This window comes from Anarhichas minor, unplaced genomic scaffold, assembly GCF_050575085.1.
Source record: "Anarhichas minor isolate MPS153535 unplaced genomic scaffold, ASM5057508v1 ptg000073l, whole genome shotgun sequence".
Lineage (NCBI taxonomy): Eukaryota > Metazoa > Chordata > Actinopteri > Perciformes > Anarhichadidae > Anarhichas > Anarhichas minor.
The window spans coordinates 1914870-1941281 of NW_027466519.1; the positions used below are offsets into that span (position 1 = coordinate 1914870).

Consider the following 26412-nt stretch of genomic DNA (forward strand, 5'->3'; position numbering starts at 1 on the left):
TTCCCTTTGGATTCTTGTAATACAGTCTCTGCTTCCAGACAAAGAATGTAATAATTAAACAAACGCTGCACATCTGATATTCATGATAATTCATCAAAACATCATTTGCGTCATTACATAATTGATAGTCGCCTCGTGGAAGCGGCCCGTACAGGTGCGGAATACATGAGGACGCTGTGATGAGCCGGAGTGTTTTAATTTATAGTATTAAACAAAAAGGTAAATATAAGACATGTTAATGATCTGTCGCTTTGTTCTTGTGCCTGATAATTGTGGTTTGCCTGCAGACACATGTGATAGACATAAAGGCAGTCTGGTGATCCACAAGATGTCCGTCTGTCCCCGATGTTGGTCTGGTTGTAGTTTCAGCTCAATGTGAAAGTTGCATCTTCAAGTCACTCATCCAGCTGTGTTATTGTTTTGTGAGTGCGAACTGTAGCCCATAGAGAGGTTGGCTCTCTTGTATTGTAATTCTTTGGCACCATTCTTTTTTTTACTTTGTCAATTAAATGTTGCTGATTTATTATAAAGTTGTAATAATTCACGATTGATCGATGAGGCAATATTGACAGAAAATGTACCGACCAAAATGAACTCTTTTTCATAATCGAATAATCAGTTTAGTTGTTTTGCCAAATGCCAAGCATTTGCTGGTTCAGCCTCCCAAATATAGGAATATGATGCTTTTCTTTATCATATGATACGATGGTTACCTCAATCTCTTTCAGCATCAGAACCGTTACGTTACACATACAAGGAATTCGACCTGGTGAATGGTGCATAACAATAAACCATGAACACAGTGCAATAATGGAGACATGATTTAAAAATAGAAAGATGTTAAAATGTACAATAAAATATGGTAAGCAAACAGATAACAGTACGTTAAACAAGTATATTATAAAAGTGGAGAGTGTATTTTGAGATAGAAAGGATGTGCAAGGAAGTGTATTTTGATCTGTTGGTTGGACATGAAATCATAAAACAATTATGGAACGTTTCTTAAGGATCAGCTGGATTGTGAGAGGCTGCACACTCCTTTAAATTGTAGTGGTGCTGGAAATGAAAGATGGTGAACAAACTGAAGTGTTTCTGGTATAATAGAAAAAGTGAGTCAGTTGAATCACAAATCTTAATTCCTTCATTCTATAAATAAGCTTTCGTTGGCATCAAAATGGTAAACCTTGATTAAGTGATTTCACTTTTGTGAGCCTTAACAACTGCTGCACACTAGACACACTTTCCTCTCTTCTCTTCTCCAGGTTTGATATCATGTCCGACCCGGTTCAGACCACCTCAGACAGTCTGTGTAAACTGGTCCGCTGGGCTCACAGCCACGGGACCATCTGCAACCTCATCCCCAGCCTGACAACGGAACCCGGTCTCCATGGTAGCAGTGTCCCTGGCGCCGTGTGGGGTTGTGCCGCCGGACACTCATACCACTGGCCCCTCGGGGGCCACAGCAGCGAGAGGCTATGTTCAGGCTCAGCAAATACCGGCCAAGGCCAGGAAAGGTTTGTCGGAGGGCGCCGGTCCAATAAGGTAACGCAGAGATTTTAGGTCAATATATTAAAATGTAGTGTCAATGGTGCAATACAAATGTTCAACTGTATAGAAATCCACAATTCATACAATGTTAACAACAGGGATGAAGCTCATAGCCACAAAATTCAGCCTTTACCTTTTAATTTCTCATCTATTCTCTCTTTATTACATTCCAGGTGACAGCGAGGGCGTCGTGTGACCTCTGCTATAGCGAAGCAGCATCAGACGGGGAGGAGTTCAGCAGCCGGCTGTTTGACATTGCTGGGTGTGATTCGTCGGCCACAGACGAAGACGGCGCCTACGAGCCCCGCCCGTCCAGGAAAAGAGGCGGGGCACCAGGAAGAGCAGCAACCAGGAAGAAGGTCAAGCAAGAAGCCACCTCGGCCGAGGATCATGACACTGCTGCTAACACAGCTGGCACGGGGCTAGCTGTGACGGACTATGTGCCACGGGCTTGTCGGGCACCAAACACACACTCTCAAATGACACACACACTGTTGCCCAAAAAGCCCCTCCCACCCTGCCCTCAACCACTGCATGGACAGGATCTGAAGTGTGAGAGATTAGAGGACCCAGAGATGGAGCTGCTGGGAGGAGGCAGCTGCACGACAGGGACCACGGAGCAGGCCGAGAGACGCAGCTCCGCCACAGAGACCACAGAGAAGACTGCGGGTACAGCTTTGTTGTGAGCAATAAATTCCATAATTACCTTTCAGCATATTTTTATTCAAGTGGTCTAAAGAAAAACTCGACTCCTGCATCTCCTCTTGGCTCAGAAAATCTAGCCTGTGTCGGGAGACTTTGGCCAATCACAGGTCATTTCAGAGAGAGGGTGTTCCTATTGGCTGTTCTGCAAAAAATAGAGGCGAGGAAACGTCCCTTTCAGGGAAAGCGTGATTCAACGGCGTTATATCGTGCAGGAAATAGCTATTCCAGCATTAGTAACAACTTCCTACACTGCAAAGCAACCCAAAACAGGAAAAGAGAGAAATATCCAGGAAGTATTTTAGGGATGGAGAGAAAATGAAATACAATATGCTGAAAGGATTTTATGGCATTTTTTGCACATTTATGGAAAAATAAACTGCGTACCCCAGCTTTAATCGGAATTAAGACACAAGAATATATTATTATTGTTTAAACACTGTATTGTTTTATGATACAAAACAATATATAAAATAGTTTCTTACCAAATGTTTCTGTGTGCTTGTATCCAACTGTCTGACTTCCTGTTTCTGACTGTTGGCGTTTCTTTTAATGTAAATCTGCAGGGGAGCAGGGTGAGCTGGAGGAGCTGCACGTGTTACTTTGTGCAGAGCGCAGCCGTAACCAGCGGATGACGGAGATCATCTCCGGTCTGAAGCAGGACAAAGAGCTGCTGCAGCATGAACTCACTAAGAAAGCAGAACTCATCTGTGACTTCCTGCAAGACAAACTGCGGCCAGGTAAGAGTTCGGTACGAAAACACACCTGCTGATGAATTCAATGGCAGTTCAACCGTTTGTTGGCACTTTTAAAGGAGATGACATTTATTTGTGTAGTATCTGTCACGCAAAATTGCAATTAAACGTTCCTCCCATAGTAGTGAACAAAATAGAACAGAAAAAATACTTTACTATTCATTTTAACTACAATGCTGTTGCTAAAATGTTTATTTCGCCGCACTGTATGACTTTTTATTTGTATCCAAATTCAGAGTTGTCCTTTTTCTATTTGTGATACCAGAGAAGAGGTGGCCTTGTTGCTCCAATCCAATGGAACCGGGAAGTTCCCACATGCCCTCTTCTGACGATGTGGCAGGGGCCGATTCCCCGACAATGTTTGACTCATTTGAAGAAGTGGAGCTTTACCCTCTGGACCGCCACCGGACCCTGAAGAGCAAGAGGAGCCGGGACGGAGAAAACCCCCGCGTCAGGAGTAAGGACACGACACAGCAAGGAGGAACAGCCCCAGAGTAGAATGAAAAGTTGATACTAAACGTGGCATTCATTTGCTTTCCACATGTACTGATGTGTCTATCTCTTTCTGTCCCTCTCCTCTCCAGTGAAAAACGTGGTGGGCGTAATAGCGCGCTACATGGCGGCCCTCCAGGAGTTTCGCTGCAGTGTTTCCATGAAGGTGGCCTTCGACCGGGTTGGCGTGGACCGCAACACGATTTCCCGTACGGCGGCCATAGCTGAGCTCAGTCTTGCCGCCCCCGTGGTGTTCCATGCCATGGCACCGTGGGACGAGAAGGAGGAGACGCTGGCACATTATGCCCACCGCTGCCGACAGGCCATGGACGACAACATTAAGGCCAAGATCAAAACGATGAAGGCAAAAGGCGATCTACTGCCCATAGTGTCCAAGTGAGGAACCTTGAATCAGAAGACTACAATGCATACTTCTTGTAGGCCTACGTAGGAAAAGGAAGCTTTCATTTCACTGCACTATCTGAGTCTGTGGTCCTCCACTTATTCCAGGATTTATATCGCAAGGTTGTTGTAATTTTCACTATCTTGTGTACTTCTAATCATTGTGTGGCTGCATTACATTCTGGCCACATTTCTGCTTCTGTGGTTACGGTTGAAAGAATGAGCTCTTGTTCTTAGATTCTCTGGCACAGTCACCTACAACTGCAGTCATGGCAGCTCAGAATGCTTTATTACCAAGTTTCAACATTTGAGAAAAATGAAAAAAAACAACTACAGACCATCTTGCGATGGGATCACACCAGCCGCAACACCAAATTGCACCAGGGGCGCAAAGTGTGGGGGTGGTAATGGCCCCTTCCCCACTTCCTACCCCCCTACTTCCGGGGCCCCTTGGTGATGGACCGCACCCATCATCAAACATTGCGTTTACTTTGATCTCAGCTACACACCTCCGCTACAGTCGGTGTCTCCAGGACCATGAGGACACTCAGATAGACTCAGAAGGTGAAAACGATACCAGCTAGTAGAAACTGGTTTATTCTGTGGTCAGTCCAACCACTTTATATTCAAAAGGCTCGACTTCTGATGTTCGATCAATAAGGAGACTTTTAAGTGTTCAAGGTTCAGTGACTTAATGTTTTTGATGCATGTTTCTTGTTTTGTGGTCTGCCTAACAGTTTTACAATAAATCCACTAAAAACAGTGAGCATTATGAAGTTAAGCAAGTCTTCTTTTGTTTTAGTAACAAAACAAAACAAACCTTTGTCCATGGGCACGGTGTGGCATAAAAATAAATCCAATTTTAGGCACTTAAGTGAATGGTTGAAAATGTAAAGCCTTTAATAAATATGGGTTAAAGACCCCAACACGTATCAACACATGGTGCTTTCCTCAGGTAACACCAAGTACCCATGGATGAAGGAATCTTTTCTTCTCTTTGAACATGGATCACTTTAAAACATGGACGTGAACACAAAGTTTAGAAGTGAGGGGAAAACAAAAAAAATCAGGATTACGTTTAAATCCTATAATGTGAACACAGCCATGCATATGCTTCTAACCCCTCTTTTTAAACTTGCAAAAATAAAAACTGAAATTCACTATATATATATATATATACAATTGAATGTAACAATTTTATTATCAAATATTGACACAAACCCATTTATGTAAAAACCCTGACCGAATGTGCATTTTATGGATCAGTGCGGTGAAAGGCAACAGAGCATTTACTGTATTTCTGTGTTTTTTGTTTTTTATCCGCCACACAATTTCACAGGATGTCTGGAACCTTCTTCCGACTTTTTTTTTTTCCCCCGGAAGCTTTCCCGAATTCAGCAGCCAGCTTTGTTGGTCTGGAAAATGTAAAAATGACAGATTCACACTCCCCTGAGATCGTTTACGACACGTCAAAACAACCGTCCGTTAATCCAAAGACTTAAAAGAGGGAAAGTGGGAGACACGTGGGTCTGGTGCGCACGTGTGTTGTTTGAATGCTTTGTGTCACACCGGGCGGCAGCAGCAGGAGGACAACGGGTCAACAGGTCAAGACTCTGGCTCCAGGCGTGGAATGACGGGGAGTATGAGGTTCCCGAAGGAGGAGTCCTGAGTGATGAAGAAGCCTGATGAGTGTGTGTGTGCATGCTGCAAGAGAAGACACAGTTAGGCAAAGGCTTGTGTTAACACTGACCAAATTCACAATTTAAAATGCTATTAACTAAACAATATTTCCGCAATAGAAGTGCTGGTAGCTTGATTTTTTTGTTATCTTTGGACAGAGCTAGGCTAGATGTTTTCCCATTTCTAGTCTTCATGCTAAGCTAAGCTAACCACCCCGTAGTGTCTGTGTTTGGCTAAATGATTTCTGAGACTTTTACGCCACATTAAAGCATATCACAGTGTTTGAGGTTTGATGCACCAACAACCATGCAGTGACTATCAAGCCTCTTCTGTCTCTTTGTGTGTGTTTGTTTGTGTGTGTGTCCCACTTCTGTGAGATGTTTTCCATGTTGCCTTGAACACCCCCCCCCCCCCAACTGGATATTTACTCAACAACTATATGTACGACTATTATTCATATTTATTTATTGTGCTACTTGTTGCTGTATGTAAAACTTGTGTAAAATGACATGAATATGTTCGACGGTCGCACCTGCAGGGCAGCTTTCTGCTGGGCAGCGATGTGTTGCTGTTCTGCGTTGTCTCTGAACTCCTTCAGACTCGGTCTGGACATCGAGATGCTACAGGATGAGATGGAGAGGAGAACATTTTTAAATCAATTTGAATATTGATGTATATATATACCATGGATATGGATACACCATAACAATGTTTCTCCGAGGTTGTGACTGAGACTCCTGTTACCCTCCACGGCTGGATACTATCCCTACCTCGCTCCAGGAGCATTTAAAAGCCGCCTCCTCTCCTTCTCCAGCTCGGCCAGGATCGCCATCCGTGCCTTGTTTGGTAAAGCTAGATGGAGACAAAAGAAAGAGACAAAGACAGTAAGGGAAGAGACAGGGATGGAACAATATGCATCAGCTAACATTACTTTATGCATCTAAAGACAGGCAACATTTTGAGTAACACAAATAAATAAATATATTATATATATTTTAAACATATATACTTTTTTCAGCTTTTATGTTGAAGGGAAATTAATGTATATAAGCTGAAAGACAATTAAAGCTAGCTATATTTCCTCAAAGGGGAACGAGAGAGCAAAATGTTTCCGGGGGGCAGAATTCGTAGCTACGCCCCTGGAGTTACAGCGCGATAAAGACAAAGACCTCAATATTAATACCGTTTGTCCCCTAAACAAACTATTTACCTGGTCCTGGAGGATTAGTAGCCATGTCTGTGCAGGTAGCGAGAGGCAGGTCGAAATAACGACGTACAGAAAGGATTATTAGCTAATGGATCACGTTTTATTTGTGTTTCCTTCCACCCAGCTAATGTTGCACTGGTGGATAACGGACGATAAAAGTCCCCCTTTGTGATATCACTTAAACTGGATACACTACACAGTACTTGCTGTTGTAACAGTAACGTTAACTGAAAGTTAAAAATTTGGATAAAACTCTTGCTTATGTACGAATGATGAGACGCATTTTACTTCTTGAAACCAAGAACCGGTTTGTCAGATAGGGAGGTTAGATAGTAGTAAAAAATGAAGAGGTGTCACTCTGTTCTACTTCCGGTGATCAAGAAAACGGCACAAAAGACTAGTAAATAAGCATGATAAAAGTATATATATAGATATATCACTATAAATAACTTTAATTAATTAATACATCATATGAGGCCCCGCTTTATTTAGAGTCCAGTATATGCATATTCAAATTCAAGTATAAATCTTGCCTTTGGGAACAATAGTTTGATAAATAAAAAGATACAAATCTAAATTTAAGGTTATTATTATTTCATTCATACTGTCTGCTTTTTACATGATGTTTCCTGCACTTTATGTTGTGCTGTGGGATGTCACTCGGTTAAAAAATGGGCAGGGTTGGCGGTTTCAATAACAGTTTACTGATCCTCTCAATAGACGATCTTTAGAAAACCATTCGTTGCCCGATTCCCACGTGATGCATGTGTTTACATCCGGGTTCGTGTAGTTTAACTTCCGGAGCTGCGCAATGGGAGTCAGCTGACAGTAGTAACCAACCAGCGGGTGTAACATATCAACTGAAGAGACACTGAACGGAGGAAAAAAAGACCTTTCTCTCTATACTTTCCGTTTCTGCAGCGGAGAACCGGACAGCCCTTGTCCCCAGATACCCGGCCACGTCTTCCCGCCTTCCGCAGGATGAGTGTCGGTGCTCCGAGAGGCCTGGCCAGCTCGGGGCAGAAGCCCATCACGGAGATCCTCCACCCGCTATCCGCCGCCGAGGATCAGCTCTCCGGCACCGTCAGCGTCGGAGGGGACAAGGTAGGGTCCGCTGGGGCTGATCCGAGACCGGGTTGAGACCAACCAGATGATGGAGAGAGGACGTTTAACATACATTAACATGTTTTCAGTACTTGTGGCTAAATCTATTAAATAAGTACTAGCAAAGTGATGGAAGTTAAACGGAGAAAACAGGATAAACATTAAACAACGCCTTTCTTAATGTTTATTATTTATATTTGCTTTTTAAGCCTTGCTGTTAGAGTTGAGCCTTTAGCTAGATAACGTTATATCTTGTCAAATTACTTTTTATTACAGTACTTTTTATTACTGTACCGTGTAAACTGGATGTGTTTACACGTGTTGCATAAATACTGACTCCTGTTTACACGTATTTTGGTTAGAAAACAGATGTCTCTCTTTCATCTTTGTGTGCGCGCGCGCGTGTGTGTGCTGTGAAACAATGATTTTTTTTTGTTGCAGTTATTATAGCCAATAAGAGATGCTGTGATACATTCTTCCAACGAGGTTACTTTTTTTCATTCATGAATATCCAGAGACAACCAGAGACAAAGAGAACCTCCTCACTAATTGAAAATGTGAAGCCTGTGAGAGTTTCTTTGTTTATGCCACAGACTATATCGCCCACGAGCAAGGAGGTAATTGTCCTGGTCTGTTAGTAACAGTCTTTCGACACACTTCAATAAAAGTGGATGGAAATTTAGATTATGGGAACTTGGGAACAAGTGATTCCTTGGATCAGATTTTTTTTTTTCAAAGGATTTTCTTAACATTGCATTCTTAACATTTTCTTTTTAACCCTTTTTACTAATATCTAAATAACTATTATTGACCTGTTAGACAACATCTTGCACATATATCTAATGATTGTCTGTCATTTTGTGTTTTTTTTACAGATCCAGATTTAACATTTATTACCATTTCTTATTATTAATAAATATATTTTGTGGACTCATATATTATATATTTATTCAGGCATTTTAAGCACCTTCCATAAAAAGTATAATGCATTTGAAATTGTGTAAAGCAAAAACCTAGCTGTGTCATTACGTTTTTCTTTCTTCTTCTCTCTATACCTTTTTGTATACCCAAAATATAAAATTGCATGCTACGGGTACAGTCTTCGCTTCTCATCTTATATCTTGAAGCAGAGGTCGGTGTCATTCAATAGGCCCCTTTTCACCGGAGATATTTTGACATATCGCCGCAGGAAACGCACAGGTGTAAATGGTAAAATTAATAATGGAGTTCCGTTTAGCTGCTTCGGTTTCAGGGTCCCGGGCATGCCGAATACAGCAGAGCCATCGTTAATGTTATTAGTAACACCTGTGGTCTTCCGACTCTGACAAGTCAAAACGTCTGCCTATGATGGTAGTAATGCGGATATGATGACCAACCACATGCACGTTTTTCAGTTATTTCTGAGCTAAAACTGTCCAATATGTTTTGAAATAACCTTTAAGCCCTGAAATGCAACATTTAAGCTCCATCACAGTACATCAATGACAAGCAGAACTCTACATTATGTCCATTCCCTTATCCCAATTATGATTATTATTACATTCATTCATACATCTCGCAGCTTGTGTGTGTGTGTTTCTGTGTCTATACAGTAGCAGAGAGAGAGAGAGAGAGAGAGGTGTGTGTGGTCAGTGTGTGGAGTTGCAGAGTGTGTATGTAAGAGTGAGAGACAGAGGGGCAGCACTTTTTTTCACTGAGTGAATTGGAAATTTGCACAAATCCTGTGTGTGTTTGTGTCAGGAAAAAATGCGGTAGAGGTTGAACATTAGCTGCTTTCCCACTTGCACCTTAACCTGGAGGAAAGAAGTTCCTTCCTCATGTGAGGCAAGATGTGCCTGCAGAGGACATCAGATGTTGCTGTACAGCTTGTTGCAGTGAGAGATTTTTGTTCGTTTTATTTCAAGATCCAGTTCCAATGATGCAGACTCTGTGTTTTGTCTGCCTTCCTGTTGCAGTGGTTACATTTGAATCTTTGTTTACATTTAGCAATCTGTTGCCGGCTGTTTGCTAAACGAAGTCCCTTCTAAATGTGCAGCAGTAGCCATATATCAATCCATTGTAGAGATGTGCTTTTTTTATATCCTTTGTACTCCACAGATTGTCCCTTCATTGTCGGAGTAACAGTTTCCGCAGAATCCACTTTTGTCCAGTTGTTTGCTTTTTATAGCTTTTTTTTTTTTTTTCTTTGAGCGCTCTTGCTGTGTTTGGATGGAGTCTGCGGGGGATGTTTGTTGTTTGCTCTCTGCTTGCTGCTATAGAAAGCACTGAAAAATTGAAATAGTTTGAACAAGTATGACGGCACACATTTTACACCAACGTACCTGCTGTGGAAGAGTGTCATCTTGGAATAGTATATAAATATGATAAAACCAAATGAAATATTTTTTATTTTCGTCAACCTAGCAAGCCATTGTTTTCCCACAGTTGGAAATAGTTTTGTATTAGACCTTTTGGAAAAGTACCCCCAGTCCACAGATGCTCCATTTCTCTCCTCTCGTCCATCATTCAATTAGAGAGCCAGGAGTAGTGTCAGGCGATGTGGGCTGTGTACGCAGCCTCAACAAGAGCCCCATTGACACAGAGATACAACTGCATCACCATCACCATCAATCTATCAGCTCTTTGTTTGCAGCGTTTCCCATTTATTTTTTTCCTGACGTCGCTATTGTCTCAGTCCACGCAGGAAGCCGGGCTGACCAACGGCACGCCGGTCGAGACGTCGAGTCCCGCCTCCACCTCGTCGCTGTTCAACAGGCTGCAGCTGGACGACGATCTGGAGGCAGATGTCCGGGACCCCTACGCAGAAACCACAGAGACCCGTGACCTGTTCGTCACGGTCGACGACCCAAAGAAGCACGTGTCCACCATGGAGACCTACATCACCTACAGAGTCTCCACCAAGGTCTGCTATTGGCCGGACAGCAGTAATAAACTTCTAATCTAATGGGTGTCATAGTGTTTGTTTACCATGTTTTAGCCAACCAACAGTTACTGCCAACCATTTCTCAGAGCTTACATTTAATACCTCTGCACCGTTCGGAGTAGGTAATCAATCACAGTGAGTCGTTAGTCTTCCTTTTTATTATTCGTATTTCCTCTTATTTGTTGTGTTTCGTGATTGTTTTAAAAACTCTCCTTCACGGTGTGTTCAAGGCACGTTTTATACCAAAGTGCTATGAAAGAAAGTTTCTTTTTTAATGCAAGAAACTTTAGTTTTTATATGTTCCTCAACATCAACGTCTGTTTGTACTCCGTCAGCTTCTGTAATTAAATTGGATCAAAACATGCAAAACGACCAATATGGTGGAGGTAAACCGCCTCATGGTAATGGATTTAGGCAGGTTGCAGATTCATAGTCCCTCAGCCTTCCCATAAAGGATTAATATTCCAGAGATTTAGATGTATTCAGTGACTTGTGTTTACCGGGTGGAGCCTCTGGTCCATCCTTCTGTCTTGCCAGGAGGCACCGCTTGGCCTGACGGGACTAAATGTGCTCTGACCTTCAGCGGGGATTCGCAGCTTTAGAGGCCTTTCCAACGAGTAATGAAAGAAACAGATTCAGAGATAGACGCTGCCCGGGTTGTGTCATGACTACAGTTGCTATGTGCGCTGTGGTGCTTCAGCTCAGACGACAAATATCACAGCCCACTATGAACACAAACGTGTTAATTGAGAGCATGTGGGGGCTGTCGTTTAACACGGTATTGTCAGAGAGAGAGAGAGAATGTGTGTGCAGTGTCAGCTATATGTTAAGGTCAGTAAGCATGTATAGTTATCCTAAATGGGCTGAGATGTATTGCGACATGCCCACCTTCCATATAAATGTGTACTTGTAAGTATAAATTGTCTGCTAAAGTACTGTCTTCTAATTTGGTAATTTATTAACACAGCAAATGTGTGTGTGCGTGTGTGTTTTTCTTCAGACATCACGGGTAGAGTTTGACCTGCCGGACTACTGTTTGCGACGGCGCTACCAGGACTTTGACTGGCTGAGGATCAAGTTGGAGGACAGCCAGCCGACCCACCTCATCCCCGTAGGTCAAACGAGCCACAGCGCGCCCTGCTTCCTGTCCTGGTTTTCTGTTGAGAGGCGCTTAATATACATTCTCTGCGTCTCCTCTTTCCTCCGCCTCTCGCCATCTCCAGCCGCTGCCAGAGAAGTTCGTGATGAAGGGCGTGGTGGATCGTTTTTCAGAGGAGTTTGTGGAGACGAGGATGAAGGCCCTGGACAAGTTCCTGAAGCGAGTTTCCGACCACCCCGTACTCTCCTTCAACCCACATCTAAACACTTTCCTCACTGCCAAGGTGAGACAACGCAAAGTCGGAAAGTTTGATTTTTAGGGACAAGAAAACTAATGCTTTCTGCTTTCTCACTGTGATCAACACACAGACACATTCAGGTCAGCCAGTGGTTTTCCTGTCGCATGCTTGCATGCAGTTCATTTTATGCAGCACCGTGTCATTGTGCGTGTTATTGTGTACAATAAAAAGACCTAATCTCAGCAGAGATCTTTCAGTGTAATCCAGTCCCAGGAAACACGGAGCCTCTGCTTCCTCGTGTGTGTGTGTTTTCTCTGGATCTGCCATCAGTCACACATTTTGTCTCGGAGTAGCTGAGACAAAAGACAACGTTATTGATCCCAGTGGGTAAATAATGTTGTTGCAGCAGTAAGATAATTGGACTCAGAAAAAGAAAGTGAAGCATAAGCATGCTCGATCCATATAAGATGTAAAATGGGTGATAATAAAATACTTACGGTAATAAAACAACAAAAGAATATAATTGGGTAATTTCTGTGTCCAAGCTGCACAAGGTACATCCAAAAAAAAACATTATTGCTACGTTAACACATTTGTCGCTTCATACCTATGTCATTTGATTGTCGACATCATGTGGCCTGTCGTCACTGTGTGTCTGCAGGACCTGAACAAGCGTCAGGGTCTGGCCCTGCTGACCAAGGTGGGCGAGTCGGTGAAGCACGCGGCCGGAGGCTACAAGCTGCGGGCGCGGCCGGCCGAGTTCTGCGCCATGGGAGAATACCTGGACACCTTCAACCAGAAACTGGGAACCATCGACCGCATCGCTCAGAGGATCCTCAAAGAGCAGTCGGGTATCGGAACAATAATAATAATACGATTACCTGTATCACCTGGAGGTTGCCGAGTCTTCCTTTTTGTAAAAATCTGTAGTTTGGCTCTATTGAACACTTGTTCGCATGGAGGTATGATATGCAACAAAGGTCCCTTTCCAAGTTCCAATAAAACGGAGTCATCCTTTAAATGTTATGCAGGGCCCAGCAGGCTTGCACATGGTTATGAACCAGTTAATTGATTGATTGTTATTTTTGCAATAAAGACAGGGATTAATACAAAACGTACCAAATGAGAAAATTATTCCACCAAAAATGGCAACGAAAGGAGCAACATGAAGCAATCAATAAATGGATAAATTAAAACCAGATTAATTAATATTTTCCATTTACCCATTTGTTTGTCATTTACAGAGAGCCTCACTGTGGCTGAACATTACATACTGTATAAGCTGTGGGTTGCAAAAACCACTTTCTGGCTAGAGCCACTTCTTCATAATTACTTCTTCCAGAAATGTATTTTAGGCACCAGGAAGCGACATTATGAAACAGTTGTGTGTGTGTGTGTGTGTGTGTGTGTGTGTGTGTGTGTGTGTGTGTGCTGCTTGCAAAAGACCTCAAGTAGTACTCCTTATACTCTACTCGTCTTCTCAGTAGAACTACTTACTGTATCTTCTAAGTTACATTGTGCTTGCGGTTAGCTTATGTCATGCAGTCGCTCGGTCTTGACCCGGGTGGCTAAAACTAGCCTGTGGGACTTTATCTGCAGTATTGATTCAGTGCTGTTGTGTTTGGTTAGAGAAAAAAAAAAAAACCCACAGACCTTTGGCATCGCGGGTGCCTGGTGGATAAGTGCAGGCCTAGCTCACGCATGACATGTGATCTTGTAAATACCTGACATCTGCCGTGTGAAATGCTCGATATCGCCATCTGTTCGGGGGTTTAGATGATGTCGCAGTCTGTGGCCTAAAAATCTACAGCGCAAACGCACCTCGTTTCCATATTGGAGGAGATGAGATGGAAACTCTGGGAAGTGTAGATAAAAAAAGACCTATGAGCTGACGCAGAGTGTAGATGCCATGCTTCACTTAGCAGCCTGGTGTTCACTCATCACCCTCTCTCATGTGTAATTTGGCAATCCAGATGTTTCCATTGAACACGCCATTCTCTCTCTATATCGCCTGTGAGGAAAGGGAGAAAGTTTAGCTTTCATTGGTTTTCCAGTCCAGCAGTGTAATAAAGTATTAGCTGCTCAACCTTCAAATCCAGACACAGATTATCCACGGGTCATTAAGAAGTATGAAAAAAGGGCTGCGTAAAGGAAAGAAGAGGCATAACTCTTCTTTATTTCCTGTCTAACCGCCTCTTTCTTTCTTCTTTTAAACCCCACTAGAGTACCTGACGGAGCTTCGTGAGTACGGCACCGTGTACTCCAGCTGGGTGGGATCGGAGGAGGAGCTGCGGCGCCCCCTGGAGGGCGTGAGCGGCAGCGTGACGTCGTGCTGCGGAGCGCTGGAGGACCTGGGCGAGGGCATGAGCCAGGACTTCCTGCCCGTACTCCGAGAGTACGTCCTCTACGTAGAGTCCATGAAGGTGAGCGGGACGAGGGATGTCGCACGGGACATTTTTTGTTTTGTTTTGTTGATGTTCTAAAGAGCTGGAATGCAGTACAGCAATTCAACCTTGTTGTCAAATAACAGAATGCGATCGCTTTTATAACCTCTTTTACATATGTTCAGTTTACCTTATCAACGTCTTTTGATTTTTGTAAACATGTAGTTCTTTCTAATTTGATGCCACCAACATTTTGAAAAAAGTTCTTAAAAGGCAAGAATTGGAAAGAATTTTTCTTTCAAAACTTCAACAATTAATGACACAGTGGTAAACATGCCCCTGTCCCAACTTTTTTGGGACATTTTGAACATTAGATATCTTAACTTCTTCACTGTTTTCAATTGAATATATGTCAGAAAGGATTAGCAAATTATACCACTCTGTTTTGTTTATGTTTTAATGTGTCCCAACTTTTTTTGGAATAAGGGTTGTACTAGAAAACCCAATTTTTTTTTATACTAACAGACAGCGAACGTCACTCAAACTGTGACTTTGGAATGTCACTGACAAATGGACAGCAATCGTTTTTCCCTTCGATTTAATGCTTATTTTGTTTGTTGAACAAGATGTTTTGAACTGATTCACACACACCCAAAATTAGTTTAATTTTTGTTTATTTTTCCTGCTATGAGCAGCTCCTCTATTTCTTTTGTTTAAGAATAGTGATGCACACATCAACACCACACTCACAAATTGCACAAATGTGCACACATTTTGCAATGTCTACACACCAAAAAGCTGATTTTGAATTTGTGTATTATGGCTTTGGGACACGGCTACAGACTCGCTGTGTTTCAGCGGAGTCATGTTTGACTATGAATAGAGGAAGTGAGAGAAATTAAACAGTTGATGTTTTGTGTTTGATTTACAGAATGTTTTGAGGAAGCGAGACCAGAGCCAGGCGGAGTACGAGGGCCGACTAGAAGCAGCCATAATACGCAAACAGGAGGACAGAACGCCAGTAAGCCTCCACAAATAAAGATTCTCCTGCCGCTGTGTCAAATTTCACATATCTCTAACACAACCCTCCCCCTCCAAAACCCCCTGCACCACCTAGACCGCCCGGTTGTAGCCTGCAACCTGTAGTTTTGTGTAATGTTCCCTTAAAAAGCCCCCTGTAGCTGGTAGTGTTTTCTCTGTTTCGCCGTAGATGCCAGTCGAGGTAGAGAAGTGCCAGGACAAAGTGGAGTGTTTCAACGCCGACCTGAAGGCAGACTGGGAGCGCTGGCAGAGCAACAAGAGGCAAGACTTCAAACAGCTTCTCACCGGCATGGCCGACAAAAACGTCAACCACTATGAAAAGGTACGCACGCTGCTGTAAAGCACTGCTATGACTTCAATACACTGCAAACGCATGAACTTTAAATCTTAAATAAACGTTAAGTATACCCGGCTTTATGGTCTATTTTACTTTAACGGGACCATCATTTACTAGATGGACATCATGCTGTATTATAGAAGACGCAACTAACCATCGAGACCATAAACTCATGTTCCTCAGCAGGCAACAAACCAAGATGAGCTTTGTAATCACACCGGTCAATAGTTATTCTGTGTCGGCAATGTGAGGACATTATTAAATTATTAGCATCAATGGATGGTGTATTGCTTCCCAGACGCTAGCTGGCTTTGCTTTGTTACAAATGACTTGCGTTAATGTAACAATAAGCAATTAGTTAGCGGAGTTTGACCCACATGTTTCATCAACGTCACCAATAATGGTGGAGTGATTTAAGAACATCCACCTCTTTTATCGCCCATATACGTGCTGTATATCCTGACTAATGGTTCCACGAGTAGCTCTCGGGCTACTTTTTCATTTTGTCAAATTAGCTTTCAGAGGAACAAAAAGTTGGAGGCCATCTGATCTAATGAGCAGTAAGCTGAGCTTTGGGATCCAACAGAGCTGTCTGTTGTTGACCTTTATTTACCCGCAGTAGATTCACTGAACATGAAGGCTCTTTATAAAACAATAAAGAAAACGTCCTGCTCTCATTGACACAGTTTCACACGTGAGAGTTGCCCAGTACAACAACAGTCATCTACCTCTCTCTCCCTCCCTCCCTCCCTCTGCAGTGCCAAGCAGCGTGGGAGTCGCTCATAACTCTCCTCCAGGACAAACAGACTGAAGACAAAACGAGCGAGACGAACTGAAACCTCCTCTCATGCCGTTGCCCCCCCCCTCTTTCTCTCTCTCTCTCTCTCTCTCTCTGTATAACACACACTCTCATGCCAAGGACCAACCAGGCAGCAGATTTGAACTGCTGGACTTTGCCTCTGTTCTCCGGTGAGATGATTGTACAGAGGGGAGTCGTCTCTCTCAGAGATTTGACCTGCAAAGTTGGTAACAAATGGTGCATCCTGGGACATTTGGGAACGAGGAGAGACCTGCTCTGTATAGACATTTTCCTTCGGTTTTTTTTGTTTGTTTTTTCTTCGTTCCTGATGACCTTTTCTACTTCTGTATACGACTGTATTTCCAACTACAGTCGGTTGCCAATGCTCCTTGGTGTTTATTTAACCACAGTCTCGGAGAGGCATGTTTTCTGTCTATTCGCTACAAATGTGAAGGATAACTCTTCAGCGTTGAAGAAAACCGATAAGATCACGAAATGTTGCGTAAGTATGAAGTAGTATTCAGAGCATCCCCAAGATCTACTTTTCCCCCTGTCAGGATGTAAAACCCTTCTAAACTGTAACACTGAAACAATACTCCTTCATCTCTTAAAGGCCCCGTATAGACTGTAAATTACAATCCAACATCTTATACTTAATTTAAAGGATCATACCTTTTTTTCCCAAGAGTTCCTAATTTCCCCGCAACCATTATCATGAAAATCATCTTGCGGTGACTCGAAACTACCTGTGTCATCGGAGCTTTTAAATAGACACGAAACAAGTGTGGGTGTCTGAGATGACTGTGGAGCTTTATCAGGGAGGTGATTTAGTTAGTGGTCATTGTGTGCTGTTGTAGCAGCACCACCTGGTGGTTAAGATTGTTAACAGTTTTCATACTTTTACAAAAGCGGTGGCTCAACAGTGTGCTGCTTCTGTTGGTTTCTCACGATGTCACCTTTTGTTTTTTTGCTACAGCCGTTGATACCTGCTGTGGGGATTTCACCTCTCTTCTTCAAGCAAACACTTTCAGTTAGTTCAGGATGCTAATTGGCGCAACAGGCAGATTTACCCAATGGAATGAACACAAGTTCAGAGTGTAATTTATTCTTTTGGAACAAATGAAAACAATCGGCTGTCAACTTTTTTTTTTTTTCGTGGAACTTTTTTGAGTCAAAAGTCATTTCTTTTGCAGTAATCTGCCTCAGTGACACTCACTAAGAGAACATTTCTAAAAACTCAAACATGGGAACATGTGGCGTTTATGCACCCCATCAACAACATCTGTGTCTTGAAGGCTGCATATGACCTGAAAACACCTTCAGAAAAGAGTGCAGAGTTTAGAACTTCTGCCTCGAGCGCTGTGCCTTTTCTGTGCTTCTGAACTTCTTTGAAAAGCGCCGGTGATGTCATAAGTATAGAAAATAGAGGAGAAGCTTGTTTTGGCTATCCTGAGATTTATATGTCAGACCGACACTTTCATTAGAAACGACCAAAAAGCCCATTCAGACACGGGTCCTTATCACAAACCTGCTTTCTTAAGTGATTTCAGCCACAGCGGATAGATGCAGCGTGCTGATGGTTCATTGCTATTGCTAATATGCACGATTCATTTGCAGCCGTACTGCTAGCTCATTACACTCGGCCTAAAGTAGTGAAAGCCCCACCAATGATGACTAGGACCACATTTAAAAACCCTGATTTTATCTGAAGTTCATGTCATTGCACTACAAAACTTTACTTTTCCAACACCTGTCATGATCATCTCTGTTTGATGAAGAGTTTCTTTAGCGTAATTTGATTTCTCTCAGAAATAAGGTGCCGGTTTGAGTTTTGGGGTCTGTGCTCTTCGAGGCCCGTGTATTTTTATTTGTTTCTTTTAAATGTCCTTTAGTCCGACTGTCTTTGAATGGTCCTTGCCCTGTTTTTATAGGCGTGCGTCTTGTTACCGAGGCCGCTCTCTGTGTTGCCAAATGCAAGTGCTGTAAGACAGCGACGAGAAGTAACCGTGGCTGCTCGTGAACTGGATTTATTACGTTGTCGCTTTTGTCAGGGTTGTGTTTATCCCTCAGATTTTCCCCTCGAGCGTTAAAAGCACACAAAGCAGATACTGTTTCTTCTCACTGCCAGAAGTCAGTGAGGTGACACAAGAATATATTTTATATTTTAGGCATTTTGAACCAGTACGATTTGAGAGAAGCTCTCTGAGTCACTGTGGTCCAGTGTCGACGCAGCCACAGCGGACCGTACTACGCAGGCACTGATGCTAAATTACGGTACACAGACACACACACACACACAATTTTAACATCCACTGCGAAGAGCCACAGCCAGAGGTGTTTGGAAACCAAAACAAAGCTTCTCTATCGCTCACATAAAATGTACAGACAAACCTCCATTTTTATCCCCAAACTACTGCTTTAAGAGCCGTTTGTATTCTTATTTCCTACATTTTCCATCCGTTTTTATGTTTATTGTCACAACTAGTATAAAAAGATGTTTTTTTTTTTTAAATGGTTCATCCAAACCTCACAGACAGAGTCACTGTTATTAAATTAGCAGCAGCAGGGATTCATCACTATCAGGCAAAGTTAAAGGCACCCTGTAGAGTTTCTGACCACTAGAAGCACTACGGAGCCGTGTTTCTGCGTTTGTATCTCAAGAAAACACACAAAGACAGAGATTGAATGTGAACATAACTTTGTTTACAAGAAAACTCCACTAGGCAGCTTTGAAAACAGATTGTTTTATCAGACTTATATCAGTTTAACCTTTTTTTTTTCATATTGGCACACTGCACTCTGGAACCCCATGAGAAATAAGACAGCAAGAAGTTTAATTTTCCATATTTCAACCAATAACTAATGTTTACTGTAACTCAAATACGTTTTAATATATTGACTTGATAAAGGGCAAAGGAAAAGTACATGTAGCAAACCCTCTATTGGAGCATAAAAAGCGACTTAGGTCACTCTTTTCTTTTAGTTGTTTTTTATTTACTGGATGAGATCTGTTTATTGCTGAGCAATGTGAATTGTGGCAGTGTATGTTTTTTAGTTTTTTTTTAAATAAGCATTGGGCCGTCTGTAGACTTTCCTGCTGAGGTGGCCTGACCTGAGCATGAGAATAGATTTGAAATTTATTTTTGCTCTGACAGTATACTGTATATTCAATATATCCAAATGTGCAGCTGAATTATACGGTACAGCTGAGTCTATTTTTGTATAAAACAAGCAGTTGATCATTGTTCGGTTTTCCAATGAGTACGTGAAGATTACAACAACACGATTTTGTAGATGCATCTCGTATAAACAAAATGAGAAATGAAACATTTATTTGTTATTTGTTTTTAATACTCATTGGAACCCCAAGAATGGTTCTCAGATACATTTAGTTATTCTCACTCATAGCCATTGGAAAATCCCCATCTCCTAACTGTGTGCCTGCTGATTTACTTTTGCACAATATATGTAGCTCCAACTCCAACTAAACAACTAAATAAGCTTTCTTTTAGTTGCCAAATGTGACAATTAATAGTCTGGTGGGTTGACTTGGTTCTGTGATGTTAGGAGAGGCATCGTCTGCAAAGCTGATTCAGGTAAAATCCCCAAACGGGGACATTTATGGCTGCCACTGTACAAAAGGGAGAGTGAGAGCGGACTCATTTTTTGTTTTTCATTTAATGTACAAATCAAAAGTTTCGAAGCCAAAATGTCCTCGTCTTTTCTTCCCGTCTTAGATTCACACATAATGAGGAAATCTGATTTGCAGTACAAGATCAACCTGATCAATCAGACCTGTATGACAGGTTCTACGTCTTTTTATTTCGTTTCTGTTCCTCCCCAGTGTGTACTGTTTACGTTCTGTCCTTATTGTACATTTGGATGTTCATAACATCTTGTTGTACTTATAAATAAGCTTGTATATTGATGTCGTTTTGATGCAATTTATCTTTACCTCGAATGATTTTTTTGGATATATTGGACCAATAATAAAAAGAATGCGTTTGATACTCGTCTGCTCAGGATTGTTTTATTTTATTCTTTAACATTTTCTGTGTATTCAGCAATTTAAACGTTTTGTAAGTTTACAAAAGATGAGTCGTTATTTGATGAACATGCATAAAGTAATATTGATCTGCTGACTATAAACCCAAATGAACCGGTTTAGATATGAGTCTTAAAATAGTAATTATAAAGAATTTTCTTAATACCTCTTTATTATCAGAATTTAAGTGAATTTCATAGAAACAAAATCAAATCAAGTCTCCCAAAACATACCTCAGAAAATACAAAAACTAGACTTACAAAACTTGCAGCTTCAGTCCATCACCACAAAAATATAAAATGTTCTTCAAACCCATACATCAGCATAAACTGTACCTCAGGTGTCATACTAACCTTTATTTAAACACATTGACTGCAGCCTTTTTGTGTGCGTGCTTTTTAAAGTGTGCATAATGTGCATGATATTAAAATGATAATACAGGCTGCCAGGACAGGACATGCAGTAACTTGCACTTGCCGCCTTATTGTCTGAAATGCATAATATATCTATCGGTATAGATCTACACACTGCAGAGTTCCATCTTTTTTAAGCTGCGACTTCGTGCAACACTGACATTCAACAGACGCCATTTCTGCCAGGTACGTACCATTACATAACATTATGGTTACAATTTATTGAAGTACAGTACATTTTTTTTATATATATATATATATATATTTATTTTAGTGTAGTACCTTTCAAATTTGTTGAAACCAAATGCAAAATCCCCTGACCAAACACAACTATAAATAATAATAATAAAGCCAAAGTACACAATGTTGATGACTGGAAATTTAACTTCCAACTTCCGTCAAATTGTATTCCATCAGCCTCGTCTTTATTTGCAAGGCTTTAGGACTGAAATCTCTCACTTCCAAATGAAGTGTCAGAGTCACAATGGTATCAAAAATGTTTCATATTCGCAGAGTCACTTTGAGCCTGTTGATAACAGGAAACTTGTTAAAATCCGTCGGTACTTTGTAGTCTCCCTTAGGATATATGTACGAGAGGATGTCTGACACACTCGTTGACAAATCCACATTATGTGGAAATGCCCTTGGGCGTGTTGTTGAGGACAAAATTTCACTCCCCAATTATTTCCATTGGTTGATAACATTTGCCTGTATCTAGAAAAAAAAGATTGGTCAACACTGCTGTCTGTACTTCCAGTAACAGCCAAAGCCATTTGAAACTTCTCTCTTGCAGTGTCTAAAGTTTTATCAAAATAGGAAGTGAGATTAAAGCACTGTTCTCCTTTTTGCCCATTCTCACTTCCCGTCTGCCTGCACACTGCGGACGAGGAGGTCGGTGCCGTCACGCTGAGTCTGCCTGAATCCTTGTGTTCTGCCTCATCTGACGTGATCTCCAGCTGACAATACTGGCGGGAGGAGAGAGGAAATACATATCAAAGATATATAAATAAGAAGATGAAGCAGGTGTGTGTTTTTAAGTCAGTTTTTTCATTCAAGGCTGAATCATGCCAATCTTACCAGACATAGAGCAGACATAGACCAGTAATAGACCAGACTTAGACCAGTAATAGACCAGGCATAGAGCAGACATAGACCAGGCATAGACCATGTAGAGACAATAGATCTTTTTCAAATACTCTTGACGACTTTTAATTTGATCGTATGTTAATTAGGTATATATAAAATGTATTGTGAATATAACATGGGGTGCTCTAAGAGTCCCTCTGGGAAGTAAATAAAAACAATGTGCGAGTAGGTAAAAAAAAAAGTAAGTTTAGTAAATTAAATGTGCTACCTGTTTACCCCTGTTTCCAATCTTTATGCTAAGCTAAGCTAAGCTAATTGACTCATGGCTCCAACTTCATAGTCGATCGACAGAAATGGGAATGGTAACGACCTTGTTGTCTTTTTCCAAAAAACATTTGATTAACACACGATTGAACTACAAAGTGTATAATATAAATAGTGGTCCTGACTGTTGATTGTTAGACTAATCTCATTTTCACATGTTTTAAAAATATTCAGAAAACAAACAACCAAATACATTTCTGTTTTTTGAAGGAATTAAAAAAGATGTACACAAGCAGAAAACAAATAGAGGTCCATGGTAGGAATATACCAATCACTGGCAGCAAAATGATATCAGCCACATCCTACCTGATGGGTATCATTCCCAGCACTGTAATGATGCTGGAGAGCGTGAAGACAAAGCCCGGGAACCAGTCCAGGGTTCTCTGATAGATCTTAGTAAAGGCAGGGATGTACGCCAGACCGGAAAACGTCAGAGCCAACTGCAGATAGGTGAGAGTTGTGCCTGATGGGAAGGAGTACACAAAGGAAAGAGAAGTTAAAAAGGTTCAGAGCACATATACACGTTTTCTTATAAGCGTATCTCGCAGAGAGCTCTTTAAAGGAAAAGCATTTTCGGTAATAAGCTTATTATGCTTTCTTGCCAAGAGTGATTTAAGAAGATTGATACCACGCTCATATATTTACAGCTAGCCTGGCACTCATATATATTTCTTAATTCTCTTGTATGTGTGTGTTTTGCACGATCCTCACTTTGGGACGGACTTTAAAAGGGCTGTTTGAGGGTTGAGACCTATTTTATTAGCCAATAGCTTCGGGAATGGATTATGTCAATGAGCGTCCTCACAGGTATAGAAAGACAAATGTTTGTGTGTGTGTGTGTGTGTTTGTTTCAAAAAGAAGAAAGCTTGATCAAAATCTATGCATAACTGCCTCAGAGGTGCCTTCATTTTTTCCCCCCTGAAAATCCAAAAATGAAGCTAGATGGTGGGTCTCGGGTCAGAGTCATAGTTATTCTACTATCTACCAGGGGACATGTGTGACTCAACTGTCATCACACAGTAACTCCTTAAATACCCGGAACATCACAGACCGATAGTAGCGATGTCAGAGGATCAGTAGCGTTTGGTTTCTGACCTGTCCATGAACTTTAGGTCGCAAACTCAGGAAATATGAAGTAGTCATCCCTTTCACACAACTTCTTCCTGTACTCATTGTGACATACTCTGATCATGACACTATCAATGTCATGTTACAGCAGTTTGTGCAGATAGTTCAAACAACAAGGCAACGCGTAAGAATAATGAGGTCAGGAGTCACTGCTTTGGCAGTTTACTTTGTGAGGGAAAAGTCTGAATGATTCATTTTGACAGAAAAAAAAGAAGTTTTTATTGCCCAGGTTTCGAGATATCCATCTCTCCCTCCACTACAATGGAGGCGATTCAATCTAAATTCAATTGAATTAAAAAGCATTACACTGAATTGAACAGAAACATCTCTTTCCAACAACAATGTCCAGGTTACTTTACTCCACAGACCTTATTGTGAACATCTTTCTTTCGAACTACTTTCTATCAAAGATTGTTTTCCCTGTTCAATTCTCTCTAATGTCAATCAATACTCATCTGTTGTGCTTTTACAAGCCTACACACACACACGCACGCACACACACACATATTTCATACTCACCACATGAGGAAGCTGGAACCTGCTGTGAGAGCAGAGATCTGATAGTTGGCATCGGAATGAGAGCAAACAAGTTGAGTGAGCGAGCTGCGGGGAAATGAACACTGATTAACTATTTTACTCTCAATTCCTCCACAATATCCTTCTGATCCACTTATCTCTCTCTCTCAATATTATCTGAACCACGTCATCTTAACAATAAGCCTTTTGTTTTGCTTTAACCTGTGACGAGACAAATGAAGGTCCATTTGGTTTCTGTCTGCCACTCCTTGCTTTGAAACAAGAGTGGTTCAACATCATACAAGTTCCATTGGCTGTTGTTTGAGCTCGTGCCTGCCAGCTCTTTACTCATAACCTTTTTATGGCATACTATACTATGACTGCTCTTAATAGCATTTTAATTAAATACTATATAATCATGACAATCTTTTATGTTTTTTTTGACGAACTATATTCTGACTTTTTCTGACTTTTTTTGACATTCTATGATATGGCGTTTTTTATGGATTTTTTGAGTACTATATACATACTAAAGACTAATATATATATTTTTTTACGACACATTATACTATAACATTTTTCGACATATTAAACTTTTTTATGACTTTTTTCTACATACTACTATACTATGACTATTTCATGAATGTTTTTGTAATACTATAGCATGACCTTTTTTTTTCTTTTTTTTTACCTACTATGCTATAACTATTTTCGGCCTACTTTTTAATGAATTTTTTAGTACTTTTTTCTACATACTATACTTTATATGATTGTTTTCAACATACTTGATGAAGAATATTTCATCCATTTTTCTGGTCATACTATACAGTCACTTTTTAATGACTTTATCAAACATTAAACATTGTGGCGACCACTGAAATACACTTGGGTTTTCTTTTTCTTACAGGACTCTTGTCAGCTGATGAGACACACCTGAACATGTAATGCAGTTCCAGCTATAAAAGTGCACCACCTGAAATGGACAGCTCTTCCTCTGCTGACCCGGCTGCTGCTTTCTATTTGTTTGCTTCAGAATTTTTCACACAACACATTGCTGATTACTGACTTTTCATGTTTGCATTGGTTGAATTATTGTCTTTTTACCACAGGCTTTACTATGACTTTTCTATGATTTGTTTGACAAAGAATACTTTAGTTATTTTAGATACACTAAACTATGACTTTGTTATGCTTCTTGCGACATGATATACTTCATATACTAATAATATAACTTTTTTTTTCAAACTATACTATGACTTTTTAAGCCATAAATAATCATTTTCTATGACTTTTTTCAACATGAAAGTTTTGGCTTTCATCAGGGGCTACGACATAGAACTGCAGGAAGGAAATATCGCCTGAACTGCAAACTACTAGAGTTCAAATGTCCATTATTCATGATCCATCACACAAACTGTGCCTCAGTCTACGATGCTTACCGAGGTAGAACATGGAGGTTGTCCTGACGAAGGACATGAAGTAAATTCCAGAGGCGAACGACAGCATGCCGATCAGGATGAGCTTCACGTCGCTGACGCAGCGACGGAACACCATGACGCCAAGGAAACTAGTGAGGAAAATCGTACAGCCTGCTGCATGCCCATAACCCACCTGGAGGAAAAGAGACAACATGAAACCAGGGAAAGGATGTAATTGGACAGCAAACAAGAAAGAGCAACAGTAAAAGAAAGAGAAAAACAAGTCAAAGTGAAACAAGATCAAATCAATGTACACTATACTGATTATATTCTCTGTTCATGTCTAATCATTGTATTGGATCAACTTTCAATCATTTAAAAAAAAAAAAAAAAAAGGTATATCCAAACACAAGACCTAATTCAAACATGCAAAGAAGACAAAATGTCACCTGAGTGGCACTCCAGTTGAGTGGCTCTTTTAGCACAAAGACTTCGATCATTTCTACTGCTCCTCCCACTGCAGAGACGTACAGGACGGCAGCTAGAACCAGCAGAACTACGTTCACCCTGTTTCTCTCAGCAGGAGCCTCCACTGAAGCCTCCACAAGAACTTCACTGGAGTTATCAGGAAGGAGTGGGCTGGCGTCCTCTGGCTCTTTGATGGGTCGGTGTTTCACCTTAAAATGAAAGTGCACACAAACACATTTAACATCTGCATGAGCTGTGCACTGCTCAGCTGCTGCAGTAGAGCGAATATTTGGGCTATATTTG

The 26412-nt window shown here is 41.2% G+C and overlaps 4 protein-coding genes across 5 annotated transcripts in view; 2 read left to right on the top strand and 2 right to left on the bottom strand.

Annotated features, from left to right (window-relative positions):
• On the top strand, window positions 1-4680 carry kiaa1958 (KIAA1958 ortholog). The gene is made up of 6 exons (XM_076079553.1): window positions 1-219; window positions 1263-1542; window positions 1722-2217; window positions 2817-2990; window positions 3271-3462; window positions 3590-4680. Exons 2-6 carry the CDS (start codon window positions 1273-1275, stop codon window positions 3895-3897), a joined length of 1440 nt encoding a protein of 479 aa, XP_075935668.1. The 5' UTR covers window positions 1-219; window positions 1263-1272; the 3' UTR covers window positions 3898-4680.
• inip (ints3 and nabp interacting protein) lies at window positions 4127-7765 on the bottom strand. Of its 2 annotated transcripts, none has more exons than XM_076079558.1 (4): window positions 6790-7765; window positions 6350-6431; window positions 6112-6199; window positions 4127-5564 (listed from the first exon to the last, which is right to left on the bottom strand). In XM_076079558.1, exons 1-4 carry the CDS (start codon window positions 6812-6814, stop codon window positions 5505-5507), a joined length of 255 nt encoding a protein of 84 aa, XP_075935673.1. In that variant the 5' UTR covers window positions 6815-7765; the 3' UTR covers window positions 4127-5504. The 2 variants fall into 2 exon arrangements, with proteins under 2 accessions (XP_075935673.1, XP_075935672.1); XM_076079557.1 differs by having other exon boundaries at window positions 4172-5603; window positions 6790-7681.
• On the top strand, window positions 7580-20721 carry snx30 (sorting nexin family member 30). Its single transcript, XM_076079556.1, has 9 exons — window positions 7580-7890; window positions 10565-10792; window positions 11814-11924; window positions 12037-12195; window positions 12812-13001; window positions 14374-14573; window positions 15466-15555; window positions 15745-15897; window positions 16671-20721. Exons 1-9 carry the CDS (start codon window positions 7768-7770, stop codon window positions 16746-16748), a joined length of 1332 nt encoding a protein of 443 aa, XP_075935671.1. The 5' UTR covers window positions 7580-7767; the 3' UTR covers window positions 16749-20721.
• slc46a2 (solute carrier family 46 member 2) overlaps window positions 19228-26412 on the bottom strand; it is a 9020-nt gene continuing 1835 nt past the window's right edge. The window contains exons 3-7 of the mRNA XM_076079555.1: window positions 26091-26318; window positions 25663-25834; window positions 24227-24310; window positions 22886-23042; window positions 19228-22134 (exon numbers count right to left, since the gene is read on the bottom strand). Of these exons, the coding sequence (XP_075935670.1) occupies window positions 22071-22134; window positions 22886-23042; window positions 24227-24310; window positions 25663-25834; window positions 26091-26318 (705 nt within the window). The 3' untranslated portion in view covers window positions 19228-22070. The remainder of the gene's footprint in view (window positions 22135-22885; window positions 23043-24226; window positions 24311-25662; window positions 25835-26090; window positions 26319-26412) is intronic.